The 17,896-nt window shown below is 34.5% G+C and overlaps 1 protein-coding gene across 1 annotated transcript in view; it reads left to right on the top strand.

The window, feature by feature from the left end:
• Positions 1 to 17,896, top strand: part of LOC140447569 (putative serine protease F56F10.1) — a 91,453-nt gene that overhangs the window by 52,739 nt on the left and 20,818 nt on the right. Inside the window, exons 3-4 of the mRNA XM_072540290.1 lie at positions 8,131 to 8,315; positions 12,223 to 12,458. Of these exons, the coding sequence (XP_072396391.1) occupies positions 8,131 to 8,315; positions 12,223 to 12,458 (421 nt within the window). The remainder of the gene's footprint in view (positions 1 to 8,130; positions 8,316 to 12,222; positions 12,459 to 17,896) is intronic.

Genomic DNA, 17,896 nt, shown 5'->3' on the forward strand with positions numbered 1-17,896 from the left:
AACTTTAAAAATAATGTAGATTAGATTATTTTTAACGATCCACATAAAATTGTGGTTTGTAAATTACAAATTTACGCGCCTTTCGTGATGAAAATTAAAAAAAAAAACTCATCGCGAAAGGAGCATAAACCTTTTATTACAAAACTATCAGCAAATCGTGGCTCTTTTTGTTAGTTTATGATTTTCCAAGACCTTTATATGCTTTGATCGCTGCTATTTTTCTCATTATTAGTAAGTTAATATTCTTGCCAATCTTCAATACGTTAATACGTAAGTAAATGCATTTTGCTCAGACAAATATATTAACTGATATTTGAATTGAAAATTATTCAGCCATAAACTTTTTACTGGTAATATAAATGACTGTTTTGACAAACATCTGAAATATTCTTTTTGATTCTGGGCGCTGATTCGGGAATACACAAAACTAAATAGGTTCTGATCAAAAGCCTACTTTTAAAGTGAAAACCATTCCTTCTAATTTTATCGGAAATAAATCTTTCGTTTTCGTTGAAGTCAGAAATTCCTCCAATTAAAGTTTTTTCTTCTGACATTTTATTTCTCTGAAATGTCTTAATCAATTTCAAACTAGAGAAATATCTTTAAATTTCTGCAGTTGTCATTGGTATCCTAATTGAAATAATCAAAACTTTATTTATTTCACAAAATGTTAAATCCAAATAATAACACACTATTAGATCTAAAGTGTTATTTCTGACCGCGAGTAAAATATTCCCAACTCCAATTTCAAGATATATTTCTCAACCATTGGAAATGCATTGCAGAAGATACCATCTTTTTTATAATGTTCATAACTTTCTCTTTGAAACAACTTTGCAAAGAAAGGGAGGATTTTTAAAAGCAAACCAATCCTGAATTTAAAATGTAATATTGTCAAAAGTTTCTCTCGCAGATAAATTTCAGATGCTAAAATTCCATCGTGTTTGCAATGGTTTTTCAGAGTTTTTTTTTACGAGAATTAGAAAAAATAATTTCCCGTAATTGTTCACGCAATACAGCAGCACAGTCGTAAGTCTATGCAATTAATTCCTCAGGCGAATCTTTTGCAAACAGGAATATTTTTTTCCAAAATAGAGGTCGATATACGAACAGCATATTAACTTATCCCAGAATTCACTCATCCTAGATACCTATGGTATCAAAAGGATTTAGCTCTGGTGGGACTCTTTCCGTGTTAACGAGCCCTAGGTGACTTGGTATGCTGGAGTATCTGGACGTTGAGAGTAGTACAGCTTTCTGCAAGGTCTTGTAGAGATGTTCATTTAGACCTAGCTGTTTTATGTTCTCTAAGAGGTTTTTGGGAATAACGTCAGTAGTAGATAGAATAATAGGTACTGTCTGGGTACCTATTATTCTTCATTCTTCATTGTCTCCTGATTTGTATTTTTAGATCTCTGTACTTGGCGATCTTTTCGTTGTATTTAACACGCAAATTATTGGTGTTAGGTATTGCCACATCAATAAGCGTTGTTTGCCTAGTAAGTTTATTGCTTATTAACTAGTATGAGATCCGGTCTATTATGTTCCACTGGTTGGTCTGTGAGCACAGTGCGATTCCAGTATAGCTTTTAGTCATTTTCAAGCATTCCGTCAGGGACGTATTGATAATAATGAAGATGTTCGGTTTGGAGAAGTCCCAGTTTGTCAGCTAGTTCTTGGTGGATAATCTTTCCTACTGAGTCACGGCATTCTTTATAATCAGTACCGACAAATTCCTGGCAGCCACCGATAAGATGTTGGATGGTTTCTTGGGCTTGGCATCCTAATCGGCATTTGCCATTTTGGACTTGAGGATCTTTAACAATATATTTCAGGTAATAAATGAGGAAACACTCAGTCTCGGGAAACATCTTTCCTGATGTCAACCAATAGTTCGACGCTGTATTGTCGACATATTCTTGGCTGATTTCATTGAGATGTCGCCCATGCAGAGGTTTACTCATCCAGGTGCACATTTTTTCTTGCTTAGTCAGATGGTTTATGCGCATTTCTTGTTCCCCTTAGTTTAAGCGGTGTTATATCATCTACTGCGCAAATTGCTCGATGTAAAGTAGATGTCTCAGCCTGTACCTGAAAATAAGTTCGTAAACTAGCAACTTGTTTATCCAGTTGCTCACCTATGTCCATAAGTGTTCTTCTCCATTGATACCGCGGTAATGTTGTTCTCTCTACTGCACTGCATGTATGGTGTTTTTGTGCCTTTGTGAGAAGTGTTCTTACTTTCCGCTGAAGACTCTCTATATCTGTTTTTGACCACTTTATAATGCCAAATGAGTAGCTTAGCGCGGAGCAGGCGTACGTATTTAATGCCTTAAAAACAATTTTTACTATTAAGATATGACCGATTTAGTTGTCTTACTCTTCGCACGAACTCCGATGTTAGTTCAGTTTTCATTTGTTTATGGTCAATTTTCCGCGCTTGCTTTACTCCGAGATATTTGTACATATCATTTTCACCCATTGCCTCGATGTTTTGGCCATCTTGCCTATCGAAACATCCGAGCTGAACCTTTCCTCTGACTATATTTAGTATACGGCACTTATTTAGTCTAGTTTTTATCATCTGATCTAAGTGGTTTCGAGTGGAAGCCAGTAATTTCAAATCATCCATATACAACAGATGATTAAGCTTCGCCACAACAGTATTGTTATTTTTTATGCTAAAACCTGAGGCAGTGGAGTTCAGTGGCTGAGATAGTGGGTTGATCGCTAAACAGAACCAAAGAGGACTCAACGAGTCACCCTGGAAAAGGCCCCGGTTAATTGGGATATCTTCAGTTTCGATGTTGTTTTCACAGAATATTTGAATGTGAATTTTAGTCTTCCACTCCGTCATTACATGCTTTAAAAAGGTCACTATATTATCATCGACCTTATATATTTTCAATATATCTATAAGCCTTTCATGCGGTATTGAATCAAAGGCCTTTTTGTAGCCAATGAAGGCGGTGAAAACGTTCCTTTTTTGGTGTACGCCTGGTTAAAAATGACTGAGTAAGTTGTTCTTTGCAGCCCATAGAACCCTTAGCGCATCCTTTCTGTTGAAGCTTTATGATATTGTTTAGAGGACAGTGTTGGTAGATATACTGGGCTACACAGAATGTGACCAATTTTTACAAAGTTGGAAGACAAGTAATTGGGCGGTACTTGGTTCGATTCTGGGTGTTATTTTGATCCTTAGGTATTAGATAAGTGGTTCCCTGAGTAAGAAATGGTGGAATTTCCTGTGGATTAAAAATAACATTAATTAATACTGTTAACCGTCTAATCCAGGAGATTTCCAGTTATGAAGCTCTATGATAATGTTCGAGACTTCTTTTGTGGTGAAAGGTTCATAAGGGAATATTACTGTCGTGTTGTTATGAGCATTGTTGTTATGAGTAGCTGGTGTGGAAAGCTGGTTTCCCAAAAACTCATGAATTTCTTCTTGGCTTGGGTAGGATTTATTTACATTTTTTACAGTGGAATTCAGTTTCCTATAGAAAGTCTTCTCTGCATGCTCAAATAGTATATTGTCACATTTCCGGTTATTACTAACTTTGTATCTCCTTAGGCAACCAGAATAAACGGACAGTTTTTGTTTTAATGTGTTCAGGCAGTGTTGACCTGTGTTGTTTTCTGGATCATGTTGTGAGTGTCTTGGAGTGTTCAGAATTATTTCTTTAGCTCTTTTAACTACTTTTCGAGTTCTTACTCCTCGAATGTATTCCGTAATTTGTCCAATATCCATACGCAATAATTCAATTTACCTCAGCAGTCGTTTTTCCCAGGGTGCAATTCTGTTTTCAGTCCTTCCAATATTAGTACCCCGTCGTGATCTGATCTTAATGCTCAAAACGTTAGCAATTGCTGTTGCTGCACAGTAAATCAGCATATGCAAATATTCTAATGTATGGGCTTCCACGATATAATTGGGTAGGACTTCAGTGTTCACAATTTGTAACAGCGCACCTAGTTTCTTACAAGAGTTTATTTTTGGTAGCGGTCGTCTGCTAAGTGGGTTATTCTCATTAAACTCTTGTACGACACGTGCCATTTCACTTACCAGGCTATCGTGCAACTCGTTGTTGTCCTGCTGCGTATGAATAGATTGAGTTGGTTTCTTGTATGAGAGGCTGAGGAGTCTATTCATTACGAATTTCATTAGGGATTTGATCTACAACTAGCTCTTGGTTGTGAATATCTCGTTCGACTTCGCTTCTGATGGTATCACGCCTAGTCTAGTCAGATACTTGAATCTCTGGGTACTCCCTGCAAAATTTGGTATACAGATGTTATCGATAGCCGATCGTTTCGAAAGAGGTAGGTATTTAATAAACAATTCAATTGTAGTTACTACTCCTCTGTCCATAGGTTTGTCAGCCATTCAGATTCTTTCAATATTGGGTCCGAAATTATTAAACCACTTGCAACAACTGCGTCTTCGTTGAGCCAATCGGCATTGCCAGAAGATGTTTTATTGTAGCGCACAATGCAGAGAAGCTCATTGGTACAGGTTGCACATATTCTGTTCTTAAAGTCGCATAGTGCTATACCATGCCAGATTAGGTTCTGCTAGATCCTGCAAGCTTTATATATTCCGCCTAAACATCGTATTTGTTAATTTTCACGTTTTTTTTCAACTGTTGATGACAATATAGTATGAATTTAATTTTAAAACGCTGAGTACAGCAACGTGTTTGTGTGGTATTATTGGTAACGAAAACAAAATAAAAAAGGCGTACAATACAATCGAATAATTGCCTGTAAAACATAAACAAAAGTAACAAAATAATATTGTAGAATACAATCGAAGGATTCCTTTCAGAGTATAAAAGGAAGGATTTTATTTGCCAATTACATAAAAATCTGATCTCTTAGATATAGGTATTTTTTTCTCTAGAACTATCTACTTGCATTATTATTACAATTTATTTTTCGAAAGTATTTGTTATTACTAATATTATTTTTTTATTATTTCTTATCTTTAGGTATAAGGCAATATTACATAAGGCCCTATTTTCTATAAAGTGTTATTAGAAAAGTTGAAGCAATGGTTAGATTACTTTTATTTACAACGGTAGTGCTTTTAATACATATTTTCGGATCTTCTGGAACAGATGCTTTTTTCTTTCGAACTGGAATAATGTTTCAACTAGAAAATGGTGATGCAGAACCTAGCAAATATGAAAGATGGTTTACCCAAAATTTAGATCATTTTAACCCGAACGATGAACGAACTTGGCAACAGGTAAAAGTATATACAATTTTCTGATTACTTTGTTATACTGAATATTTTACAGACTTTTGGCTTTATGGTCTATATAATTGGAAATAATTATAATATTTAAAATATTTAAATAATAACAATAGAAGATTTTTTAATATATTTAGATTAGATATAAACCTCAAAGTGGTTTACATCTAATCTAAATTAAACTGAATAAACTAATTGAAGTCATACGGTTTCACTCCCTTTAAAAAGAAACTTACTCATCCCAGATACCTACCATATCAAAAGTATTGAGCTTCTGGTGGGACTCCCGTGATTGAGACTTACGTGACCAGTTATGGCTTTTATATCTCCCAAAAAATATTTATTAGATTATATTATTTAGAATGATATTATAGATAACATGTTCATTAAAATCCATCTGTTTGACGTTTTCTAGAAGTTTGTACGAAATGACATCAGTATTAGAAAGGTTTCGTCTGGGTGCTTTCCATTCCCCAGTATCTCTTTATTTGTATATCCAAATCTCTGCACTTGGTGTTCTTCCTATTTAACTTCTTACCGTATTTAATTGTAAATTTAATTTAATTGTAAATGATGGCTTCTTCTCGTGATTTATTAATGATAGTACGAAAGATGGTTGACTTGGGGAAGTTCCAGTTTTTTCTCAATCTTTTGTTAGTGTATCTTTCGTACTGAGTTATGCCGTTCCTGATATTTAGTTTGTTTTAGACAGGTGATCTTTGACAATATATTTCAGGTAACTTTTAGTCGGAATAAGATAATCCTTAATGGCACACAGTAAACCCTTTGTTTTCGAAAACATCTTTCCTGATATCAACAATAGTTCGACTTTGTATTGTTAATATAGGTTTGACTGACATAGGATTCGAATACAGTCCATGCAGAGGTTTTCCCATCCAGTTGCGCGCTTTTTCTACATTGGCTACATGGTACGTGAATATTTCTCTTTATGTCAGTTTAGGTAATGTTATATTATCGACTACTCAAATTAGGGCATGTAAAATAGGTATTCCGGACAGCTTCTGAAAATAGGTCCTTAAATTAGCATCCTGTTTTTCTAAATGCTTTTATCTTTATTAGTCCTCTTCCTCCTAAAAATGGTGGCAATCTTGTTAATTCTATCGCAAGTCGGGGATTATGTTTTTGTGATTTGATAAGCAGTGTTTTTTTCAGAGAACATTTTCCCATGCCCCTTACTCCAATGAATTATTCCAAATGGATAGTTAATTTCAGGGCGTGCATATATATTTAATGCTTTAAACAATTTTTTACTGTTACTGTTTAGGGGTGTTGATGTTTCATACAAATTCGGTTATTCCTTTTTCTTCTAGTTCCATGACTGTTATCGATCGTTGGATATGTTGGCTAGCTATTAGCTATGATGACTTTATTGACAACAGCTCTAAATAATGATGTAGTCGATTTTCCGTACCATTGTCTTAGATTTTTCAGCCATGATGTTCAGCCAGATGTAAAAGTTCATATTTTCAGGGTGTCTCATAATGTGACCGAAGCGTTCCAGCTTACGTCTCTTTATTATGTTGACCAGTTGTGTTGTTTGCTTCAGGCGTCTAAGGACCTGATCATTTCTAACTCTGTCAAACCAGCTTATTCGTAGTAGTCCTCTATATAACCACATCTCAAAGGCTTCCAAGCGTTTAAGCTTCGCCTCACTTAGGGTCCATGCTTACACTCTATATAGTAGGAATGAAAAAATATAGCAGTATGTAATTTAACCGCGAAGGTTAATACTAAGATCGTGGCTGCAAAATACGTTCCTTATTTTTACAAAAGAAATATGAGAAATAAATAGAAGAACTTAACAATACTTAACAAACAGGTAGACAAATAAAAAATCAGGCAATACTAAAGAAAAATAAATGGAAAATATATTGAAATAACAGAACAATCAAAGATTATGAACAGGAAGAGAAAAAAAAAAAGAAATGTTAATATCAAATAACTTAATAAAAGATGCAAAACTGGATAGCATTTGGCCAATAAATGGAGAGAGATAGTAAAGGAAATCAAAAACTGTTTTATAGACCACTAAACTCATTAAAATGTGAAAACATATATGGCATAAACCGCATAAAAAATGAAAAAGGGAAGTATTGTTCGTTGAGAAAGAAATAATGAACAGATGGAAAGAATACTTTCAAAGATCGGAGATAGGAGAACGGGACACGGAGAAAGGCAATATACAAAATGAGGCAGTGATGATGTTAACGAAGAATGATGTGTAACTATGAGTAAATTAAGAACAACAAAAAATGAGGAAACCAATGTCAATTCTAACGAGAACATAACCGAAATGGAATTAGAAAAAGCAATACAACCTAAAAATTAAAAAATCCCAGGATATCACAAAATAGTATCAGAAGTGAAAAAACAATATTGAACCAAAGTTCAATGAAAGAAAATAATAATAATAATATAATTTAGAACATATACCCAAAGATTGGTATGTAGCAAAGTAGCACTAATCCTAACAATATATAGGAAAGGACACCAACAAGTAACAACTTCTGATAAATATCACTAATAAGTACGGTTGTGAGAAGTTATTTTTCAACCAGGCATGTTTACGTCTTTCCAGTTCCGTCTTGCCTTTTATTTTCCCTTCGATTAATAATTTCAAAAGATTAGCTTTACTGTTTCTTACGACATGGTCAAAGTAAACAGTTTTTGTCTTGTTAATGCTGGAAATCAGCTCTCTTTCTTTATTAAGCCTTTGAAGAACCTCATCATTATGAACATGATCCACCAGACGATTATTATAAACCGTAGAAGCGTTTTGACACGTATAATTGGTAAATTATAATTTAATACGCATAATGGGATAAAGAAGGAAAATATTCTTTTTTTTTCAGAGGTACTACGTGAATGATGAACTTGCTAGTGGTAAAGGCAATCTCGCCTTTCTTCAAATTGGTGGAGAGGGAGAAGCAAGAGCTGCGTGGATGACCAACGGATCATGGATCATGTATGCTCGCAAATATAAACCAATTTTGTTCCAACTCGAGCACAGATACTATGGTAAAAGCCATCCGACCAAGTAAGCAGAATAAGTTTCATTTTTTAAACAGATTTTAATTTTTGTTTTAAATCTAATAATTTAGTCAACTCTTAAGCGAGGTCATTGCAAAATTGACAAGACGAATAAAGGTGGAGGGAGACATAATTATTTTTCTTGCATTCAGCTTCTTTGGATTTTGCCGATCAGCATAATAATTCTAACTTTAGATACTGTCATAGGAAATATTTCCACTGACGACAGTCCGAACCATTTTCACAGAATGTGCAGCCAAGACTAATATACTGCGTCCTACACTTCTTCGGTCGTTATTTTTGTACTCGTACTCTTTTGTACTCCTTATTTTTGTGTTCGGTATATTTTGTCTTGTATTTTTGTCCACACTTTATTATTAAAGGGGAGCTAGGAGATCTAGGGGAGCTAAAATCTAGATTCCAGTTTCTTTGTTGTTATTTATTGATGATCAAACCTTTTAATCCGTTTCTTCATTATTATAAAAAGCGATCTCGCTTGCTCTATCTATACTAGGCATAATTTCCTCGCAATTTCCTCATTTGTGATGTCTGATTGTTCTTCTGATATGGCAGTAATAACATTAACCAATCTTAGACTGTTAGTAGTAGTAGATTTGTTGAGGTATGTATATAAACTTTGTCGAAATCTTCGATTACTTTTGTTATTTCATCTTTGTCACGTTTGACTTCGTTGTTTTTATTTTTCATTTAAGTTGTTTGAGTTTTCCCGTGTGTGGTAATGGATTTCATTATTTTAATTATTGTTCTTCTGTTAATTTTTTTCTGACTTGTTTTGTGTTTTTTAAGTTCAATTTCTTCTATTTAACATATCGATGCGAGTCTTTTCTTCAGGTCTTCTTCATATATGTCCTTATTTTGTTTCAATTCTACGACTGTAGAAAAGCGTTGTGGGTATATTAATGGTTTCCTCTCTTGTCCAGCATTAATACTTCATTCGTCTGACGTCGTTACATATTGCATGTTTTTTTATTTGATATGAAATAGTCAATCTCGTGATACAGTCGATCTTGTTTCAATTTTATTTTTTCTTTGATTAGTTATAATATTTTTTCTTCATCATCATGCTCCAACCTTCTGCGTCCAAAGTTGAACGTAATTTCTTTCAGTCTTGCTGCACCCAATTCCCAGTCATTCTTTTGTCTGTTGTCTGTCCATCGTGTAGGCGGTCTACCCGTGCTTCTCTTGCCTGCTTGTGGTCTCCATAATGTAATTTTTTGAGTTCACCACCCGTCGTTTATTCTGGCCACATGGACCGCCCAGTTTCACTTCGGCTATGCTATACGCTCTATGATATCTGTGACGCCTGTCCTTATTTCTTCGTTTCTAACTATGTCTCTGAGAGTTAGTCCAAGTGGCGAGCGTTCCATTCTTTTTTTAGCTACTCTGAGTTTGGTTGCTGTAGCCTGGGTTAAGGAAAGTGTTTCGGTGCCGTAAGTCATGACTGGAAGCACACATTGGTCGAACGTCTTCTTTTTCAAATATTTTGGCATATTGCTCTTGAAGATGTCTGATAGAGCGGCCCATGCTAAAGTGATAATTCTTTGCAGTTCAGTAGTTTGGTTGTCCTAATCTTATTTCGTTGCAGTCTACTTTTGGATTTTCGCTTGATACCAGATTTGTCATGTATTGTGTATTTCCAAAATTTATGTTCAAGCCAACTTCATTACAGGCGGCTTCTAACTCAGTAAGAATAGTTCCAATATCTTTTAAGTTATCTGTTATCAGAACAATGTCGTTCGCAAATCGTAAGTGGGAGAGCATTTCGCCGTCGACATACTCCAACTGTTTAAAAATATGTTCCAAAACTGCCGTAAAGAGTTTGAGAGATCTGATTCCTGTTATGATTTTTATAAATTTTGTATTTTTGTGTAGTCTTACGGTCATGGTTGTATTATTGTATATATTTGCGATCAGTTTGGAGTACCGATAATCTATGCGACTTTATTCGAACGCTCTCATTCCCTTGTTAATTTCAATCGTATCGAATGCTTTGCGAGAGTCTACGAAAGCTAGGACCAATGGTCAGTTGTATTAGATGGATTTTGCTCTAATCCCTTTTAAGCAGTGGAGGTGGTCGTTGGTGATAAAGTTTTTTCTGTCTGTTTCTTAGGTTGGTAAAAATCTAATTTTGTTGTCCAGTCTATTTGGTATTATTCTTGTGAATAACTTGTAGATGTAGTTTAACAGGCTCATGGCAGTAATTCTCGAGGTCTGTTGAGTCGCCTTTTTTGTGTAATAAAGTTGTAAGTGCACTGTGCTATCTTGTAGGTGTTTCACTTTGGTGCAGACAAGTCAAAAAATTTCTTTATATTCTCTAAAATTCTTCTCCTTTAATCTTTGCGGCTTCTATAGCAATATTTTCTTCTCCCTGGGGCTTTATTTCTCATCATTTACTTCAGTGCGTTCCTTATTTCGTCTGTTGATATATTAGGGATCAATTCCGATCTTTGGTTGACTAATCTTATTCCTCAATTTTCTAATTTTTTCTGTTAGTTGCTCATCATGGTTTTGTTTACTTCTATATAATTTTGTATATAAATCCTCGACTACTCTTAGTATCCTTTATCCTTTAATGTCATTATTTCTTTTTTGCCATTTGTCAATTTTCTCCTCAGAACTTTGAGAGTCTTGTTCACTTTATGCTTTCGGTCGTCCATCCTAATAGATTTTTGTATTATTTTACTTATCTCTCTCCCTTCATGATGTTCTTTGCTTCTATTGCTTTAAATTGTTCTCCTTCCTTACATTAATGCTTGTATTTGGGGACTTATTCTTTCGTTACATGATTTCTTTTGGCAGAGTATCTTCTGGCATTTCTCTGGCTTTTCATGTATTCTTATGATTTTCGAGAATGCTGTTGATGTGTTCTTTAAATGCATTTATATTATTTTGATCACTTAGAGCTAAAGAAATGTCATTTTAGAATTCTTCTATTTCTTAGTCAGCATGGTCACTTGTTGGGGCATAAACTTGAACGATTTTTAAATTATATCTTTCACTTAGTTTTAGAGTTAAAGAAGCTACTCTAGTAGAGAAACGTTTTTTTTACTGATATAATGCTGTTCCATGTTTTCTATGTACGAAGAAGCCAACGCATCTCGTTGTTTTAGTTTCATTACCGACCTGGTAAAATAACTGACACGATTTCAGTTTTTTCCCCTCGTTGTTTTACCTCGCTAACGCCTATTATATCCCATTTAATTTTCGACATTTCTTCTTTTGTCTCTATGATTCTTTTTTCTGTTGCTATGGATCTAGCATTATATGTAGCAACGTTGAGTTTTAAGAGTTTTCTAAGTTTGGTATGTTCACTTGTCAGAATCTTTTAACCCCCAGAATCCGTGGTACAGACTTGCAATTTAGTTCGAGATTCTGAAATCTTTTCCTGCTCGACTAAGGTAATACATTTTGAGATAATGACATGTTCATTTTATTTTAGAGAGGGTTTGGCGTGATTTTAAAACCTGCCAAGCTTGCCAAGATGTGTTGGCCGGCTTAGGTCAAGGATGTAGGTGGGAATAGTTTAGGAAAAGACAGGAAAGGGTACAAGGACCTGACTCCCTCATAATAAAAAGGAGGGATGTCAGCGGCTAGCATAAGGCAGGGTCACTAAGCCCTGTAGCAGCCTAGTCTCTACCGAGCTCTTAGAGAAGTGCTGCCTGCTACCTCATTTTTTCTTAAATCTCAATTTTTGTAAGTTTTGAAATTTTTTATTTAGAGAGGCATAATATACTAACTATATTGGCAGAACATAGATGGGTAACAGATGATTTGATTAAATTGGGGATTATTTTAGTGTGAGGTAATGTTTAATAACTGTAAAAGACGTAAAATAGCCAATCCTATACTCTAATTCTAAGTTGGTAACTAAGTCTTTACTTTTTGTATTTCAGAGATTTAAGTACCGAGAATCTTGTATATCTAACAAGTCAGCAGGCCCTAAGCGATTTAGCATTTTTCATTAAAGCTATGAACGAACAACACAACCTAACTTCAGATGTAAAATGGATTGTTTTTGGAGGTTCTTATCCCGGAAACCTGGCCGCCTGGTTACGCCAAAAGTACCCCCACTTGGTACACGGGGCCATGTCTGCAAGTGCACCACTTCTCGCAAAATTGGATTTTCCAGGTAAATTCTATTTAATTCAGTAAGCAATAATTTTTATACGCTCTCTGTACAACGTATTTTCGTTTCAAATGACGTAAACAAAGTATTTTGTTCAAACGATCCTTGATGGATGACGCAAACTTGTTCTGAAACTTTTTTTTGTATTGGTTGAATTTGGTCATACGATTAAGACTTCTTCTTCTTCCTCTTTATAAGCAATTCTGCTTGTTCATTGGCAGATTAATACCTCTATAGAAGGTTGTCATTCCATCTTTTACGCGGTCGTCCGATACTTCCTCTGCCGATTGGTGACTTATCTCTTGCTATTTTGACGACACGGGTCTCCTCCATTCTGCTTATGTGGTTATTCCATTCTTTTTTCTATTTTGTGTCCATTCATTTATACACTGTACGTTACATTTTCTTCTAATATCTTCACTTCTCTTTCGATCTCTCATCATATTTCCTGTAATTCTTCCCAGTACTCTCATCTCTGCCGTTTCCAGTAGGCTTTGCATTGTGGCTGTGTCAGGTCTTGTTTCTGAGGCATATGTTGGTCTTACACTGGCTTTATAGATTCTTGACTTCATCTCAGTGTCAATGTGTCTGTTTCGCCATATAGTGTTATTAAGGCATCCTGCCAGTCTATTTGCTTCTTGTACTTGATCTCTCACTTCTTTATCCAGGTCTCCATAGCTAGACAGTGTAATTCCCAGGTATTTTATTTCCATTACTTGTTCAATACTGATGCCATCAATTTCTATTTTACATCTGGTTGGTTATTTGCTGACTACTATTTTTTTAGTTTTCTGAGATGAGATTGTGATATTAAATTCTTTTGCTCTTATGTTAAATCTGTGGACCATTCTTTGCAGACCATCTTCATCTTAGACTATCAATATTGCGTCGTCTGCTTAACAAAGTATTTTGATTTCTTTGTTTCTCGTTCGGTATCCTCTTCCTTTGTGCCGCATGCGGCACAAACATGGACAATCACAACAAAGAATATGAATATACTTAGAGTCACTCAACACGCGATGGAAAGAGCTTTGCTAGGTATATCACTTAAGGACAAGAAAACAAACACATGGATAAGACAGAAAACCAAAGTCACCGATGTGGTGCAAAAATCATTAAAGTTGAAATGGGAATACGCTGGACATGTAGCTAGGAGCGATCTAAACAAATGGCACAGATCAATTTTAACCTGGAGACCATACCAACACAAAAGACCAAGAGGCAGACCTCCTATGAGATGGACAGATGATCTGAAAAGGACTGCCGGGAAAAATTGGCTACAAGTAGCGTACAATAAAAAACAATGGAAAGGAAGACTTGAAGAGGCTTATGTTCAGATGTGGACGTGAATGGATAGACGAAGAAGAAGAAGAAGATCCTCTTCCTTTGTTAACGGTTGTGATTATTTCGTCCATGATCAAATTGAAGAGCATGGGGCTCAATGAATCCCCTTGTATTATTCCGCTGCCTATTTTTATAGGTTCTGTAAGTTGTCCATCTATTCTGACTTCCATTTTGTTGTTTTGGTAGATGTTATCGATAATTTTTATAATATTTAGGGGAACTTCTCTATTGTACAGAAGATGTATTACATCTTTGAGTCTTACTCTGTCAAACGTTTTCTTTAGGTCAATCAGACACAGAAATGCTGGTCTATTATATATATATATGTGGCTAAACACCCCTTTAGGGGTTACGCCGCTTACGCTCTCTAGATCTATGTTTTGAGGTAGATCAGTCCTCATGTTCCTTATTTAATTTTCTCAGTTATTTTTCTCCATTGTGTCCTATCTCTGGTTTTTCCTTTCCACTGTCGTATGCCCGCCTTGTTGAGATCATTTACAACTTCTTGTAACCATGTAGATCTTGGTCTTCCACGTCTTCTTTTGCCAGCTGGTGTCCATTCCAATATTGAGAATATCGTCGTAGTTGATCCTGATCTCCATACGTGTCCTAGCCATTTTGCTCTTTGTTGTTTTATTTTACACACTATATCTTCCTTAATTTCTTCCAGTAGCTCAAGGTTCGTTCTTTGTCTAAATTCATTTTCATTTATTTTTATTGGTCCCAGTATTGCTCTTAGTATTTTTCTTTCTTGTATTCTAAGGTTTTCCTCTTGTTTTTTTGTCATGCTGAGGGTTTCGGCTGCATACATCATCGTCGGTCGAATTATTGTTTTGTATACCTTCATTTTCGATTTCTTACTCAATAGTTTATTTTTTAGTAATTTCTTATTTGCATGGAAGGTCTTATTTGCTGTAATAATCCTTTCTTTGATTTCTGTTTCTCTTTCTCCATTGTTTGTTATTAATATTCCCAAGTACTTAAATTTTTCGACTTCTTCAAAAATGTATTCGCCTAGTCTAACCTTTTTGTTTTCGAAGTTTTTATCAAATCTCATTATTTTTGTTTTTTCTTGGTTTATTTTTAATCCCATTACTTTTCCTTCTGTTACCATTTCATTTAACATTTTTTCCATTGTTTTTCTATTTTTTGTTATTAGCACAATATCGTCAGCGTATGCTATTATTTGTCCTTCTCTAGTTCTAAGGGTACCTTTGTTTATTTTCCTGACGATGTATTCCAGGGCAAGATTAAACAGGGTTGCTGATAACGAATCTCCTTGTCTAACCCCTTTATTTATGACAAATTCTTCTGTGTCTCCTACTTGAGTTTTTATACTCACTACAGTTCTACTCATTGTCATTTTTATTAATCGTCTTAATTTGTTTTGTATTCCCATTTCTTTCAGAGCTACCATTAATTTTGATCTTTTTATTGTATCAAATGCTTGCTGAAAATCTATAAAAAGCAGTTCAATTTCTATTTTATATCCATGAGCTTTTTCCATAATTTGTTTAACTGTATGTATGGCATCTGTTGTAGACTTTCCCTTAATAAATCCGCATTGATAGTGTCCTATGATATTCGTCATAGCGTTGGTCAGTCTTCGATGTATTAAGGTCGACATAATTTTATATGCTGTGTTTAATAGCGTCAGTCCTCTGTAGTTATTACACATTTGTTGGTCTCCTTTTTTATGAATCGTGATAATTTGTCCTTTGTTCCATTCTTCCGGCATTTTTTCTTCGTCCCATATGTCTTTTATTAAATTGTACAGTTTTTCTTTTAATTCTTCACCACCATATTTTATAAGTTCCATATTGATCCCGTCTGATCCTGAAGATTTACCATTACGGCTGCTATTTATAATTTCCTCAACTTCCTCTTTTGTTGGTCTTTCTAGCTGGTTTCCTAACATCATTGTCTCTTCTTCTACGTTTTCATTTAGGTCTTGATCTTCTTGCTCTGTTAATAATTCTTTAAAATAGTGAGTCCAAATTTCTTTATACTCTTCATCATTTTCTGATACTTTTCCATTTTTATCTTTTATGCCTTTTATCTTTCCTTTAAAAGTTTTGTTTTGCTCGCTAATTTTCTTATAAAATGCTTTTGTGTTTCTGTTCTTACTTTCTTTTTCTATTTCTTTTATCTTATCATCTAACCAGGCACGTTTAATTTTCCTTATTTTTTTCTTACATTCATTCCTTATTCTATTGTATTCTTCCCTATAATCCTGTCTATTTGTTCTTATCCACATTTGTCTAATTTCTATCTTCTTTTTTAGCATGTTATGGCATTCTTCATTATACCATTCTTGTTTTTTTTTGTTTCTTTTTATTCCTATGTGTACATCCGCTGTTTCATTTATACATTTTTTTAAATTTCTCCATTCTGTTTCTATATCCTTTGTATATTTACACTGTTCCTTTAGTTTTTTGTTCATGTCATCAGCATACTTAATCCTTATGTCTGGAGCATTCAGTTTTTCTACGTACCATTTGTCTTTCATTGTCGTGTTTTTTAGAGTTCTTTTGACTTTTTGTTTTACCTTTGCAGTCACCATAAAATGATCTGTGTCTGCATGCGCACCTCTGTAAGTTCTCACGTCCGTAACCGATGTTTGTTTCCTTCTTGTAATCAGAATATGGTCTATTTGGGACCATGTTTTTTGGTCTGGGGAAATCCATGTTACTTTATGGTATTTAGGATGTTCGAAATTTGTACTAATGATAATCATATTGGTACTAGCTGCTAGGTTACATAATCTTTGACCATTGTCATTTGTTTTTTCGTGTAATGTGTGTTTACCTGCTACTTGGTTAATGTAGTCTTCCTTACCTACTTGGGCGTTAAAATCTCCCATTACCAGTATTGTGTCTTCTCTAGGTAAATTCTCCATTTCTCGTTCAAGTTCCTCATACATTTTGTCTTTTTCCTCCGCAGCAGCACTTTCAGTTGGAGCATATACGTTTATGATTGATATATTAAATGGTTTGGCGTTAATTCTCAGGTAAGCCATACGTTCATTTATTGGTTTAAATTGCATAATGTTATTTTTTATTTTTCCCATAATTATGAAAGCAACTCCATATTGACCTTGTTTTCCATGTCCCGAATACTGTAGTGTGTAGTTTTTTTTATTTATTTCTCCTTGACCTGCCCATCTAATTTCTTGAATCACTGCAATATCAATTTGGTATCTTTCTAGTTCTGAGACAATCTCCTGCATTTTTCCTGGTTCAAGCATTGTTCTGATGTTCCACGTACTTATTTTTAGTTCATCGCGTTTTTTCATTTTTCTATTATATTTTTTCCTGCTCGTCTGTTTTATCTTATCTAATCTATTCATGTCCTTTTCCTTTGTCATTTTCGTTTCCGTTTTTTGTTGTGTGTACGATATTTGTTGTTTTATCGGTTTTTTGGCGTGTCTTGGTTTGCCTTTTCCAGTTCATTCTTCTCTTTGTTCCATTTCCATATAGCCCCGTCAATATTTAATTTTTGATAACCTACTCTGGTGTTCATACCTTTTTCTTGTTGAAATTTTGCAATTTTCCGTATTTCTTGTTGGATCTTCATCTCTTCTTGCGTTAGATCGTTATTGATGTATATTTCTGGCTTTGATGCCCTTAGTTTGTTTTTGTTCTTCATGATTTTAATTTTTTCATTTCTGTTTTTTAGTTTTACAAGACATGTTTTGTCGCCTATTTTATAAGCATCTTCTATTTCTACTTTAATGCCTAATTCTTTTTCCACGAAATTTGCCATAATCTCGTTGACTACATTTGGGTTATTTGTATCCATCGGTAGACCCTGGACAATAACATTGTTAGCCTTTCTCTCTTTCTCGAGCTGTTCTACCTTCATTTTCACTATCTTTAGTTCCTGCTTCATTTCATCATTTTCCTTTTTTAGTTGTTGGTTACTTTGTTTGAATTCATTTATTTCTTTTTTTAATTCTCTGAGGTCATTTCTATATTCTCGTTGGTCTTCTTTTATTCCTTTTACCTCCGTTGTTAGATGTTTTGTTTGATCTGTTAAATTTTGCATCATTTTTAAAAGCTGATCTATTTTGTTTTCATCTTTCTGTTGTTTGGTTG

The sequence above is a fragment of the Diabrotica undecimpunctata genome, chromosome 8, assembly GCF_040954645.1.
Source record: "Diabrotica undecimpunctata isolate CICGRU chromosome 8, icDiaUnde3, whole genome shotgun sequence".
In the NCBI taxonomy this organism is placed as follows: Eukaryota; Metazoa; Arthropoda; class Insecta; order Coleoptera; family Chrysomelidae; genus Diabrotica; species Diabrotica undecimpunctata.